At 40.1% G+C, this 15,238-nt stretch overlaps 1 protein-coding gene across 7 annotated transcripts in view; it reads left to right on the forward strand.

The window, feature by feature from the left end:
- gra (granulito) overlaps positions 1 to 15,238 on the forward strand; it is a 121,083-nt gene that overhangs the window by 58,518 nt on the left and 47,327 nt on the right. For all 7 annotated transcript variants that reach the window (XM_043688112.1, XM_043688108.1, XM_043688110.1 and 4 more), the window contains one exon: positions 10,275 to 10,348. In XM_043688112.1, the coding sequence (XP_043544047.1) occupies positions 10,275 to 10,348 (74 nt within the window). The remainder of the gene's footprint in view (positions 1 to 10,274; positions 10,349 to 15,238) is intronic.

Genomic DNA, 15,238 nt, shown 5'->3' on the forward strand with positions numbered 1-15,238 from the left:
CCATGCTCTTATTAAATGGCTGAGCAGGCTTGAGTGACTTAAACAGCCTTGTTCCTCCTGTACTCCTCTTCTAGTTTCTTATTGTCTAATGAAGAGATTGGGTAGACTTCCTTGGAGCAAAGAAGACCAAGGGGTGGGGGGGGGGGAAACATGATTAAGATGTATAAAACTATAAATGGCATTAACAGGATAGACAAGAAGGAACCTTTCCCCAGATGGAGGGATCAATGACCAGTGGCCGTAGATTTAAGGTGAGGGGCAGGATGTTTAGAGGGGATTGAGGGGAAAATAAAATCCTTCACAGGGAGGATAGTGAGAGTCTGGAACTCACTGCAAGGTGGTAGAGGCAGAAATCCTCAACATTTAAGTAACATTTAGATGTGTACTTGCAAAGCTATAGCATACAAGGTTTTGAGACAAGTGCTGGAAAATGGGATTAGAATTTGTTAGGTGGTTGTTTTTACCAGCTCAGACTCGATGGACTGAAGAGCCTTTTCCTGTGCTGCAGACCCATATAACTGACCATTCAGTTTTCTTTTAGTCAGCTGCCCCTTAACCTTCATAGGCAATGAGATCCACGTTATTACGAATTGTTGCAAAAACAGTCTCTCTCAATCTACCTTGCATCTCTTGCCTGAAACTTATAAAACTTGTCTGCCCAGTCCTTGTGTGATCTAGTAATGGGAACTGTTTTTGTTTGTCTACCTTATTCAAGCCTGTCATAACTTTGTGCAATGCTACTAAATATTCTTTCTCCAAGAAAAAAAAACTCCAATTCTCTGTACTTTATCAAGGATTCTGTCATTCAGTGTCCCCACTAAGGCACAGTTGGAGGCACCTCAACAAAATAGTAGTTCATTTTTCCAACTGTCTATTACTTTTAGTGAATTTTCCCCTATCTTTATCAGGTAAGAAAACAACATTTTAAATAGACCTGTTGTATTTTTTAATTCTTTCATATGAGTCTCCAGCATTCCCTTTGTGAAAGGACAACTAGATATTATGGCAAAGTTATAGCCATTGGTGTACCACCGAACAGTTTGTTGGACTTGATTTTGAATGTTGCTTAGTACATTGAATCTCCTCACTTAGATCTGTCTTGTAATTAATTAGAGTAGACTACATGTCTTCAATGACACCAGAAACATATCTGAACATCCAAAACAGTGTTAACTACTGGCAATAAATCACCTGTGTTTTCCAGTTGATTAGTTAATGTGCAAAGCCTGTTAAGGACAATGCAAACCATCAAAAATGAGGGGGCAGTGAAGGAGGCCTATTCAGAACTATTGCTGGTGATGATCAAACCCACATCCTGCTAATTAACTTTCTTTTTATTTGTTCACAGAAGGGGTTCTTATGATGAAGTGCTAGTCTCCCTACCTCTGAACTAGAAGGTCCAGGTTCAAGTACCAACTTGTCCAGAAGTATGTAGTAATATTCATGGACAAGTTGATTAGAACATGCTTATTTGTTCACAGGCAGGGCTCTTGTGGTTCAGTAGTAGTCTCTATATCTCTACACCAGGAGGCCCAAGTTCAAGTCCTACTTGTTCCCGAGGGACGTAATAATGTCCTGAACAGGTCGATTTGAAACATATCTGAACACCCAAAACCTGTAACCCACTGACACATCTCCAATATGTTCTTCCACCACAGGCTGGAAGTAAAAAAAAACTTCATTCACAGAAGAGCTTGTGGCACAGTGGTAGTTTCCCTACCTCTGAGCCAGAAAGTCTGGGTTGAAGTTCTACATGCTTCAGAGGTCTGTCATAACATCTGGTCAGGTTGTTTGAAAATATTTTTTTCATTTGGGGATGCTTGCGGTGCAGTGGTGCATCTGTACCTCTGAGCCAGAATACTTGGGTTGAAGTCCTACCTGCACCAGAGGTATGCAATAGCATCACTGAACAGGTTGGTTAGAAAACACCTATATTTTCTCACATGGAACAGGGCTTCATGGTATGGTGCAAGTATTCCTACCTCTGGGCCAAGAGACCTAGGTTCAAGTCCCACCTTTTTCAGAGGTGTGCAATAGCATTACTGGTCAGGCTGATTGCAAAATATATATTTGTTCACAGGGGGTGGTCTCTTGTAGCATAGTGGTACATCGTTACCTCTGAGCCAGGAAACCTGAAGTCCCACCTCTACCAGATGTGTGTCATAACATCTCTGAATAGGTTGATGAGAAACAATCTTTGTTCCCTTGGTAGAGTCCTTATTTCTGAGCCAGCAGACCCAGATTAGAGTCCTACCTGTGCCATAAATGTATAATAACTAATCTGAGCAGGTTGATTAGAAGATATCCAGGCTATCTTATAATGTGTTGAGGCTCATGTGATGCAGTCAGTCATAGTGTCCCTATCTGTGATCTCAAATCCTGGGTTCAAGTCCCACCCACTTTTGAGATGTCTCACAACATCTTTGAATCTTTGGAGTGGCACAGTGGCTCAGTTATTTGATTCCAGCTTTGGATGACTGACTGTGTGGAGTTTGTGCGTTCTCCCCACGTTGGCTTAAACTTTTTTCAGTTTCTTCCCATAGTCCAATGGTTAGGTGGATTGGCCATGCTAAATTGCCCATAGTGTCCAATCTAGATGGATTAACCATGGGAAATGCAGGGTTAGGAAGATAAGTTGGGGAAGTGGGTCTGGGTGGGATGCTCTTTGGAGTGTCGGTGCAGACCCTCAGAATGGCCTGCTTCTGCACTGTAGGGCATCTATGGTTGATTAGAAATTATGTATTTCTACACTAGGGCACTTCTGATGCAGAGGTATTTTCCTTACCCCTGTGCCAGGAGACCCAGGGTCAAGTTGCAGCAACTCCAGAAGTGTGTAATATAATCCTGAATATATGGATTTAATGCAAATTTCTTTATGACGGCTCTTGTGGCACAGTAGTAGTGTCTCTACCTCTGAATCAGAAAGCCTGGGTTCAAATCCCACTTTTACTCAAGAGGTGTATAATAACATTGAGTAATTTTATTAGAACATATCTGTTTGTTCGTGGAAGGTCCCTTTGTGACATTGTGGTACTGTTTCTACCTCTGGGTTAGAAAACAGGTTGATTAAAAACATCTATACACAGGGCTACTGTATATTGTGAACAAAGAACTTACACATAGCTGCTTGTTCACAGAAGAGGGGTAATGCCATAGCAGTAGCATCCATAACTGAACCAGGAGGTCTGAGTTCAAGTCCCACCTGCTCCATAGGTGTGTCAAAACATCTCTGAACAGGTTGATTAGAAAATATCCATTTGTTTACAGGACTTTGACTGTCACTGGCTAGCCCAGCTTTTATTGCCCAGCAGACAGATTAGATTAGATTAGATTAGATTCCCTACAGTGTGGAAACAGGCCATTTGGCCCAACAAGTCCACATCAACCCTCTGAAGAGTAACTCACCCATTTCCTCACATTTACCCCTGACTAATGTATGTAACACTATGGGCAATTTAGCATGGCCATTTCACCTGACCTGCACATCTTTGGACTGTGGAAGGAAACCGGAGCACTGGGAGGAAACCCACGCGGATGTGGGGAGAATAAATGTGCAAACGCCACACAGATAGTTGCCCGAGGCAGGAATCAAACCTAAATCACTGGCATGAGTCAAACATAGGTAAGGATTGGTGGGTTTTTATTCAAAATCATGGCCTCTATTGAGTTGGCATTTAGTTCTAGATTCTTTTACTGAATCCACCAAGGAGGGATTCAAACCCATATACCCAGAACACTAATGTAAGGATGTATTAGCAGTCCTACCTGCCTATCTTCTTTTCCACCTATCCACTCCACCCTCCTCTCTGACCTATGATCTTCATCCCACCCCCATCCTGCCTGAACTGCTGTGCTTTTTCAGCACCACTAATCCAGAATCTGGTTTCCAACATCTGCAGTTATTGTTTTTACCTATGTATTAGCAGTCTAGGGAAATTACCACATTGCCACAATCTCCCCATAATGTCACCTTGTGGTATAGTTTGTTCTGAAAGTAATTACTGGTACCACAAGTTTTGTGTAATTAATAAAGTTTTAGTCTATCCATTGTCATTTGCCATTCCCTAGCCTTGATGGTTAATGCAGAAAGACTATGGCTTATGGTCCATGACTGCTTTTGCATTGAAATCTCCTATTGGATAAGGAGGTTCTGACTTAGGTAATTCTGCTGACAGCAGTGTCAAACTCAGGTGGTCTTTTGTCTGTGCAGTGGACGTTGGAACTTTGTGAATATTTATGTTCTATCATTGAATCCCAGCTATCAACATTCTGGGGGCAACTGAACTGGACTAGCTAATATAAATATTGGCAGTAAGAGCAAGATATAGGCTAGGAATCATGCCACTTGAGAGCGCTGTCAATGACCCATATATCACTTTGATAGAGAGTAGACAGGCTGTTTAGCCAGATTGGAATTGACGGTATCACATTCAGGATAAGCCTAGATAGTTTTCCATATTGCTGAATAAATTCTCATATTGTAGACGTATTCAGGTAGGTTGGTTTGGGCTAATTTTGGCACACAAGTCTTCAGTAGTATTGACAGTGTTTAGTACCTTCAAACATCTCGCTCAATTAATTCAATTTATCCCTTAAGTAAAGAACAGCATCTATGATGCTGGAGGCCAAGATGGATCATCTATCTGCCTGAGGATCAGGTAGGTTTTTCCCTTTTCCAGTTCTGTCACCACCTACTGTAGAGTCAGTTGAGTAGTTTTCCCCTTTCAAATTCTGCCAACTCTATCAGCAGTGCTGTTATCAAGCCACTCTAGGTGATGGCCATTCAAGTCCCTCAATTAGAGGAAGCTTATGCTCTTCCCACCCTCTTTTCTTTTTCCATTTGGTGCTCAATATGGAGGATTACTGGTTTGTAAGCTGAGGATGGTAGTAGGTAATAGTAGGAAGTTTCTTCACCCATGTTTGACCTGAATTTATGAGACTTCATGGGATGCAGACTCTTTGTTGAGAACTCCAGGGAAAATTTCCTGACTTTTTTTTCCCAACACCTGTGGTGGATTTTCCCCCTGCCTGTAGGACTGAGAATGATAGTATTATCTTTGATTTTTAAAGGATTTTCCCTTCTCAGTGTCCTGGTGGATTTTGCTGGTATCTAAAACACGTCCATTCTTCAAACCTACTACTTAGAATATTTAAACCTCTACTTTTAATCTAATACTGCACCATATTTAATCTCCTTCGCAATTGAATTGAATTTGTTGTCATGTGTACTGAGGCATAGTGAAAAGCTTTGTCTTGCGAGCAATACAGGAGGATCACAAAACCATGGATGTAGCTTTCTCATTGAGTTTTTATTTTTCAACAATGTATTTTTTTGTTGAATTATTTCAATGTTTATAACATGTTACTCTTTATTTTCCATCCTACCTTCTTATCTGTACACCCAATTAACCCTAGCCAGCTCAACACTCAACTAGATAAATGATTTTAATTGTGATTGAAGTTTGCCTTTTGCAGATTGTGTGGAATTTCTGTATTATGATCATTATTTCCCAGTTGATTTTTTTTTGCTATAACTAACTGTGACTCTTGCACAATACTAGATCTAACCTAATCTCCACCCAAGATTGTTAATGCAAAAACAAAACTATTGTCTGCCAGCTCTCCATAGGAGCTATTTGTCTTATGTCATTTGCCCACGTACCCATTGCACTTTTAGATAATGAATATCCTCATGTGCTTCAATTGAACATGCCTCTACCTTGCTCTCAGGCAATGCATTCCCAATTCCTTAATTTTTGCCAATTTCCTTAGATTTATGACACTTTGTTCTCAATCCTTCAAGGGAACATTTCTTCCCTTTCTGGTCTGCTGAGACCCCTCATGATTTTTAATACCTTTGAAATCTCTTTCAACCTTCTCTTAACCCAGGAATACAAATCAGTCTTCTCCAATATATCCACATAATTAAGTTTCTCATTTCTGGAAACATTCTAATGATTTTCTGCACGCTGCCATCACACATTTCCGAATGTGTGACATCCAGAACTGGATGTAATACTCTAGTTGAAGCTGAATCAGTGTTCTGTATAAGATTAAAACTTCACTGCTTTAATGCTTTTTTTCCCCCTGTTAGTAAAGTCTAGGATACTGTGTTTTGTTAACTGCTCTATCAACCTATTCCTTTACTTTCCTAAAGATGCCATGACAAGTTATTTTGTATTCTGAGGCTGCTGCAACTTTTGGTATGATGATGGCTGATCATCCAAATTAGGAGACTGTTCCTGCTTTCTCTCATTGATCCCCTTTGACCCAAGAACTGTATCTAATGTCATTTTAAAAATATTCAAAGTTTTGGCCTTAACCCCTTTCTATGGAGGAGAATTCCATAAGCTAAATCATTCTCAGTGAAGAGATTTCTCCTAGTCTCAGTCCTAAATGGCCAGTTCTAAGACAGTGACTCTTGATTCTGGACTCCCTGGTCATCGGGAGCCTCCTTCCTGCTTTTGCCAGGTTGTCGTCAACATTGACTCTGGACTCCTTTCTTCCTGCATCTACTCTGTTATCCCTTCTAATAAGAGAGTTTCAGTGAGATTACAGACTTAGTTTCCTCATAGGACAGTGTCAGCTTTCCAGGAATTAATCTGATGAGCATATGCTACAGTCTCATTATGGAAAATATATCCTTAGATAATAGACTAAGACAATGCACCATACTCCAGTTATAATTTGATCTGGTTACATACATGTAAAACAAGACTTACTGGCTCCTTTACTCAAATCCTCTTATGACAAAGGCTAGCATGTGAACACAAATTAGGAGCAAGAGTAGATTACTGTGGCTGATCTGACTTCCACTTATTCCTTATTTTTACTTACTCCTTTGATTATCTTTATGTCTTAAAAATATTCAATGCTGCTCTGGCGTTTTAGCTTTTGAGGCAGTGAATTCCATAGAGTTACAGCCCTCTGAGAAAAAAAAATTCTCTTTACCTCTCAAATGGGCAACCCTTTTATTTCAAAAATAAAACCCATAGTTCCAGATTCTTCCATGAGAAGAAACATTCTTTTCACATGTATCCTGCAGTATTTGCATTTAACATACTATTTACCTTCGTAATTGCTTTCTGCAGCTGCATATTAGGTTATATTGACTTATGAACAAGGAAATCCAGGAACATCTCACATGAACTCTTCCCAAATAATTGCTCAAATTAATAGGGTTGTAAAATTGTAATGAAATACTCAATGCTCACAACAAAAATTGTATGAGCCTTTGTTCTTATTTTATTTAATGAGGTTTGGAACTGAGTGGTATCGGTGAACAGGTTCTTGGTTAGTGCAGCTTAAGTATTAAGCATTGCCAAAGTTACTTTACATTTTTTTGTTAGTAATTGAGAGTAGTTTTATGGGATTGATAATGGGGTCAGATTAATTTATTTCTGCTTTTTGTGGTCATAACATGGGCAATTCTTCACAATTGTTGGTGGGCATCCGTATTGTTCAGGAGCTTAGTAATCTTCATGGTACAGTACGTTTGTGATAAGTAGAATCATTTACAAAAGTGTTAAATGGAGCTTTGAGGTAGCTGATTAACCAACTATGTAACATAATTTGCCAGTACACACTGCCTAAAGAAAAAAAAAGTGATGCTGTAACTATATGAAAGATGTCTTATTTCTCTTATTGCTACGCTTTGCCCACTTTCGTGATCCATGCCTCAAAAGTGCTAGAAGTCACCCAGGGGGTCTTATTAGCCTCATACTGCATGGATAGTGTCTTGACATTTGCAAATCAATGTGGTTCTTGGACTTTTTAAATCACAAGAAGCAGCAGTTTTTCAGTGCCATCCATGCTGATGAAATCAAGAGCAGTGACATTCTTTGTTTTGCTTTCCAGCATTACGTATTTCAGCTGCAAAATTTAAGATAGTCTGGTTTCATCTGTTGTTTGAGTATGAACCAAGAGGTTCTTTTTAATTAGGATTTGGGTGAGACTATTATACAGCTTTCACTGAAGGCTTACCATGTTTTTACACTCTCACTAGCCTAATTCTGCTCTATTTGGTTGTCACTGCCACATGGCAAACACGCGTTATTTCATTTCATTCCAGTTGCCAGTCCAGAACTTCAGCTTATCGGGCATTTTACTGCTAGATTTCCTATTCTGCCAGTGGGAGTGGTTGACAACTGGTATTTCAGGTCATCCGAATTTTAATCACCACAATTTCACAGTTTCACAATACTTTTGATTTGTGTGTGCTTACAATCCTATTGCTCTTCTATCCCATTTAGACTGTTACTTTAAGTAATATGTGCCCTCTTTATTTTTTAAGCAAAATGTAAAAAAACCTCATTTGTCACAAACTATTTGCAAATTATATACTGATTCTCCAAGGTTAATATTTTCTTGCAATTCATTTCAGTAAAATATTTCACATATACTTCAATGTTGTCTTGACTAGCACATCCGAGTTTATGTTTAGATAATGATAACTGATGATTAATGTTAGATTTGATCACCCACTCATCTGTGTTTATATAATACAGTTGTATGTGATACTTGTATCATTTTTGCATCCACTGTGAATTTATTCTTTACCAAGCAAATCTTTATGTATCAATTACACAGTTATACACTCATATACATGCTACTCTTGTAGCCATTTCCACTGTAATCATTACAAGGCATATCAGTGCATCTTTTGCAAAGCTCATCAGTTGTCATATGGAGATGTGGCAATAGTCTTGACCTTTGATGCTTTCATAAGCACTGTTTTAGCTAAAGAAATTCTGAATGATATTTGGGAACTTTCAACTGCTGGTTACCTATTTATCATCTAAGGTAAGGCCTCTTCGACTTCCCTCTGGAGTCATAACTGCCTGGGCTCTTGCCTACTCTTTCCAATAATTGAAAGTACTAAACCAGTTGAAAGAAATTATAAATTTGCTGAAAATCCTCTGCCTACTCAAATTGCTTTATAATTATATGTATATATTTAATTATGCTGTTGTTAAATTTGTGACATTCCTTGCATGATTGCTAAAGAAGTTAAATCCGATTCTAGTAAGAAGAACATTTGAGAGTGATTGCGCAGGACATCAAGTCAGAGTCTGACTATGGGATCAAGAAACCCTAGCAAAACTAGTGTAAATGCAAATCTGGGAAAATGCTCTTTGCTGTTTGGATTCATTCCTAGCACAAGAGAAGGTGGCTGTGGTTGTTGAAGATCAATCATTGCAGCCCCAGGACATCAGTGCAGGAGCTCCTTAAGGTAGTGTCTTTGGACCAACCATCTTCAGCTGCTTCATCAATGACCTTCCCTCCATCGTAAGTTCAGGATATCACTGATGATTGTGCAATGTTCAGCACAATTTACACTACTTCAGAATCTGAAGTGTTGCATGTCCAAATGTAAGAGATATGGATAACATCCAGATAAGTGTCCAGTAACATTCATGCCACACAAATGCCAAGCAATGACCATCTCCAACAAGAGATAATCTTACCATTTGATCTCTTGACATTTAATGACATTACCATCATTGAATTTCCCACTATCAGCATCTGGGGGTACTGTTAACCAGGAACTGAGCCACATAAATACTGTGTCTGTAATAGCAGGTCAGAGGCTACGAAATTTGTGGCAAGTAATTCACCACCTGACAACCCAAATCCTGTCCATAATCTACAAGGCATGAATCAGGAGTGTGTTGGAATATTCTCATCCACCTTGGAGTGCAGCTCCAACAACACTTGATAAACTTAACGCCATGCAAGACAAAGCAGCCCATTTAATTGACATCACCTCCACCGGTTTTAAGGTTCATTCCCTTCACTGATGCACAGTGGTAGCAGTGGGCACCATCTACAACATGCAATGCAATAACTCACCAAGGCTCCTTTGACAATGTCTTCCAAACCAGCGACCTTTAACACCTCTTTAGGACAAAGGCAGATGTATGGAAACCCACCACTTTCAAGCCGCACGTGATCCTGACTTGAAACTATGTGACCAGTCCTTCATAGTTGGTGGGTCAAAAACTCAAAATTGCCTTCCAAACAAACAGCATTGGATTTTCATACACCCAAAAACTATAGCGGTTTAAGAAGGCTGCTCTCCAGGACAATTTGGGAGGAGCAATAAATGGTGGCTTAGCCAGCAATGCCCATATCCATAAGTAATAAAATCTATTAATTTCCAGTTCTTTCGTAATTGCATTCTCCAACTAATACTTTGCATGGAAATAAGATAATTCATTAAAAGTGTAGAAAATTTTATATTCGTAACCTGTTAATTTTTACTTTTCCATCAGATTCTGCTGTCTGTATTGATTACCTACCACCAGTTTTACATCAAAATGAAGTTTCATGGAGTGAAGAGAACTGGGTATGATCTATTTCATTTGTAAGATGCTTTTCTTTGATCCCATTTCTTGCTCAAGAGTTTAATTAATGTCTGCTTAACTTTTTAGAACTGAGAAGTGATGGAAGTGTTGCGCTTTTGTGGGTTATTGAAAAGGAGACTGAATGACCGTACTTTAATTTCTCTACCATAACAAGTTCTATTATTTTCAACTAATTGATTGTCACCACAACATTTATGTTGTTACTGATTCCTCAAAAAAAACCTCTCTCCCAACATTTGATGCTGTTGTCCCCGATAAAATCAAATATCTCTCACAGCGGCCATTCCCTCTGGTAGAGCCCTCATTTCTAATCCCACAAAAGAAAGATATGTGGGCTTAAAAGGATATAGCAGGCATTAGTTTAGTAGTTTAGTAATTTGCCACCACATGTGGCTAGACAATATAAAATCGTACTGCAAGCACAGATGAAGAGCAAAAGCAAAGGTCTGTGATCAGGTAGAGGGAAGAAAAGATTAAATAACTCAGGTATGTGGTGATGAGTTTAACAAAAGTCCAAAATTTGTGTTTTTTTTACCAATAACTTGGTAACATGTTTATTGCTTATTCTCTCCGGTCCTCCATCCTATTTTACACCTTGCTTTTTTTGTTCTGTCTCACCTTACAATTTTCTAAGGTTTCTCAGGCCCAGCGTGGACTCAGTCTTGCTCCAGCATCCCTCCTGTGCTCCTTCATACTCTGCTGCACTCTCTTTGTTTATGAAATCCATCAAACAGCTTGCCTGATGCTATTCTCCCCAATGTAAAACTTCCTGTTCCAGTTCCATTGTTAACATTTCTCTTCCTCCAAAGATTATCTCCTCTTTTTAAAATTCTGTCATAATCACCCGCTCCTCAATGTTTGGAGTCTTTCGTTTATTCTGAGTTGTAAATTTGCTCACAAGTCTGTGTGACACTATTAAATACATTTAAGAATTAATTGTGTATCATGTCAATAACGTTATACTCTTCAACTTTCACTCTTCACCAAAAAGCTCCAGGTTAATTAAACACAATTTATAACTTACTGGTCTTAGACAGCATGTATCTTTGCTTAATTAATACACATTTGCTGAGGTAACTAGAACTTCGTCCCCAATTATTCCTAGAGGTTGCCAAAGTTAACCTGACAGATGTGTAGTTGCTGGGCTTATCTTTACAACTTCATCAAATAAAGGTAAAATTTCTAATTCTTCAGCTTCTTGCACCTCTTAAGTCTAACGAAGACTGAAAGATTGTGATTAGTCCTTCTGCAAATTTCATTCTTTCTCACTTCCCTGATCATCCTGAATGCATTTCATTTTGAGCTGATCTCTAAAGACTTCAAATTCAGACACCATATCAAATGCCTTTACCGGATTCATTTAAAATTCTTCATGTATCTGAATGAGCTTCTCTTGAACCAGATCCTCTCTTGGCAAAGACAGATCTAAAATATTCATTTAAGACTTCAGCTCTGTACCTTGCCTCTATACCTAAATCTCCTTTTAACCACCCCTTAACACAACGAGTTCCAAACTGCTATCATCCTCTGAATAAAACAAACATTCTCTTCCCCTTTATCTTCTGCCTGTTAAATCTATGCTCCCTGATTATTAACACCTGTTCTTATGGAAAGGTGCCTCCTGATCCAGCCTACCTATATCCCTCAATCTTATACACCTCCATAAAGTCTGTTCTCAATCACAGCCTATCCAATCATTCCTCATTCAGCTCAGGCAGCATCTTGGTAAATCTCCTTTAATGAGCAAAATCTTCCCAATGACATGACCATCGCTACATTTAGTATTTCAGTTGTGGCCGAACCAGCATTTTACATAGGTCCAGTATAATCTCTGTGCTAATGCTTCCTGTGTCTTGACTAATAAAGTTCATCTATTCCACGTGTTATCTTAACACCTTATCCACCTACCTTGCTCACATCAAAACCATTTGGTACCCACAATAAGGTCTTTTGATCTTCACAATTTTTCTTTATTCTACTATCCATATTTTCATCCCATGCCTTGTTAGCTGTCTGCAAAAGCATTCCTTCACACTTTTTTGGGCTAAATTCCATTAGCTGCTGCTCTAGACACCTGACCAGTGAGTTGATATCGTCCTGCAGTTTAAAGCTATTCTCCTCACTATTTTTGTGCCATCTCCTCCAAATTTCTTGATTTTTTAACCCTCTACATTTAAGTACAAATCATTAATGTACACCAAAAAGCAGCATGGCCTCTCAATACTAAGTCATGCAGAATCCTGCTGAAAACTGACTTCCAGTGATAGAAGCATCTCTCCATCACCACCCTCTACCTCTTTTGAATCTAGCATGCCTTAGATTCCATGGGATCAGACTTCCTTAACCTGTCCGTCATGACGTGACCCGATGCTTAGGAAAAAAACTTGGCCAAGTCTATGCAGACCACATTAACTGCATTACCTTCATTAACGCCCCTGGCTACCTCCTCCAAAGAATTGATCTAATTTATCAAACACAATCTTCCCTTAGAATAATCAGGGATAATCAGCATGGATTTTTTGCATCTAGACTTGCCTGTGACTTTCTCTTGGTCTGTTTCTTTCCCTTTTTAAAAAAATAATGGGACACTGTTTGCAGACCTCCAGTCCTCTGTCACCTCACCTATGGCCACAGAGGGTTTGAAAAGTCCCCTGATATCTCCTCCCTTGCCTCCCTCAACAATGTGGGATACTTCTCATAACAGATTTATCCATTTTTACTTCTGTTGACATGCCAGTACTTCCCTCTCTCTCTATTAATTATTCCTAACATTCCATAGTCCCCCATCTTGATGTCTGTATCAGTGACATCCTTTTCTATTGTGAAGGCTGATGCAACGTATTCATTGAAAACTGTGTGCACTTCTTTTGGGTCCACACACAGCTTGCCTCTATGGTCCTTAATGGGCTCTACACTTTAACTATTTAAAAATATATAGATAGCAAAAGGAAAACAGTTTTCATTTTTCCTCCCTGTCAATATTTCCTCTTGCTGTCTTAGTTTTCCAAATTTTCTTTTTAACTTCTCCCCTGCATTTTTTTTAAGTCCTTTAGGATCTCTGCCATTTTGAGCCCTCAGTATGTGCCACGATCTCTCTTATTCCTAATTCCAACCTTGATGTCTCGTACACATAGGATTCTCCAGTCTTTGTCCTACAGTTTGTCTTCACAGGAAGATATTTACCCGGTATGCTTGCTATTTTCCTCCTCGAATGCCCGTCATGGTTCTGAAACAGTATTTAATTCTGTCTACTTGGGCCAAATCTTATCGTAGATTTCTTGACATGTATTTAGGAGAGCTTTTTATGTCAACATATAGATGCACCTGCAAGGGACTGTGTAGTGCTAGACCTGAGTCTGGGGAGTGAAGCCTGTTCAGGTATTTTGTGGTGCCAGTGGGAGAGCATTTCAGTGATCGTGACTACACATAGTAAGTTGGGTTTGTTCTGAAAAGGAAGAAAAAGGAATGGCCTTTCCAAAGCAACAAAAAGGTTTTGAATTGAGAGAAGACAGTTTTTATTAAAATAAGGCAGAATGTCACGGGATTCCTAGTCTGGGAACAGCTGCTTGAGGGTAAATCCACAGCAAATGGGAGGTATACTAAAAGGAATTGGGGAAAAGTACAAGCTCAACGTCTTCCCTTTTAGGGTGAAATGTAGGAGCAACAAGACCAGGGATGTCAAAGAATATTCAGAACTGTATGAAAAGGAACAGAGGGGCATATAACAGGTCAGAGGGAGCCAATCAACTGAGGCCCTAATGGAACATAGGACTCTGTCCCGCCCATACATTTTAAGGAAATAATTAAGAGAACAAAGAGCAGACATAAAAAAAGCACTGGTGGGCAAGATTAGGGAGAAGAAGAAAAAAAGTGAAGACTGCAGATGCTGGAGATCAGAGTAGTGTGTGGTGCTGGAAAAGCACAGCAGGTCAGGCAGCATCCGAGGAGCAGGAGCCACGATGTTTCAGGCATAAGCCCTTCATCAGGAATAAGGCTTGTGGGCTGGGTGGCTGAGAGATAAATGGGAGGGGATGGGGCTGTGGGGTGGTGAAGGTAGCTGAGAATGCGATAGGTAGGTGAAGGTGGGGGAAGAGGATAGGTCAGAGAAGAGGTTGGAGAAGATTGATGAGAAGGACAGGTCAAGAGGGTGGTACAGAGTTGAAAGGTTGGGATTAGGATAAAGGTGGGGGAGGGAAACTGGTGAAATACACATTCAATCCCATGTGGTTGCAGTGTCCCAAGGTAGAAGAGGAGAGGCGTTCTTCCTCCAGATGCCAGCTGGTTAGGTTTTGGCAATGGAGGAGGCCCAGGTCCTGCATGTCCTTGGTGGAGTGGGAGAGGGAGTTAGTGTTCAGCTATAGAGTGGTGGGGTTGCTTGATGGGGGTGTCCCAGAAATGTTCTCTGAAATGATCTGCAAGTTGGTGTCCTGTCTCTCTGATGTAGAAGAGACTACTTCGGGTGCAACTGATACAGTAGATGACACCTGTGGAAGTATAGGTAAATTTCTGTCTGATTTGGAAGGATCCTTTGGGGCCTTGGATGGAGGTGAGGAGGGTGGGGGGGCAGGTGAGGGGCAGGTTTTGCACTTCTTGTGTTGGCAGGGGAAGGTGCCGGGAGTGGGGTGTGGATGGCCTCCTTCAAAGACTGCAGTTTCCCTCCAGTGTATCTCCTCCACTTCCCAGACCTCCCCCCTCAAATCCCATCCCTCCCAATGTGATGGGGACATAAACCCCCGGTCCTCACCTTCCACCCCACCAACCTCTGTATACATCGCATCATCCTTCGCCACTTCTGCCGCATACAAAAGGCCTCAAAAGGATCCTTCCACATCAGACTGGAATTTACCTATACTTCCATAGAAAATGTCGTC

Source organism: Chiloscyllium plagiosum, chromosome 4 (genome assembly GCF_004010195.1).
Source record: "Chiloscyllium plagiosum isolate BGI_BamShark_2017 chromosome 4, ASM401019v2, whole genome shotgun sequence".
Classification (NCBI taxonomy): Eukaryota; Metazoa; Chordata; class Chondrichthyes; order Orectolobiformes; family Hemiscylliidae; genus Chiloscyllium; species Chiloscyllium plagiosum.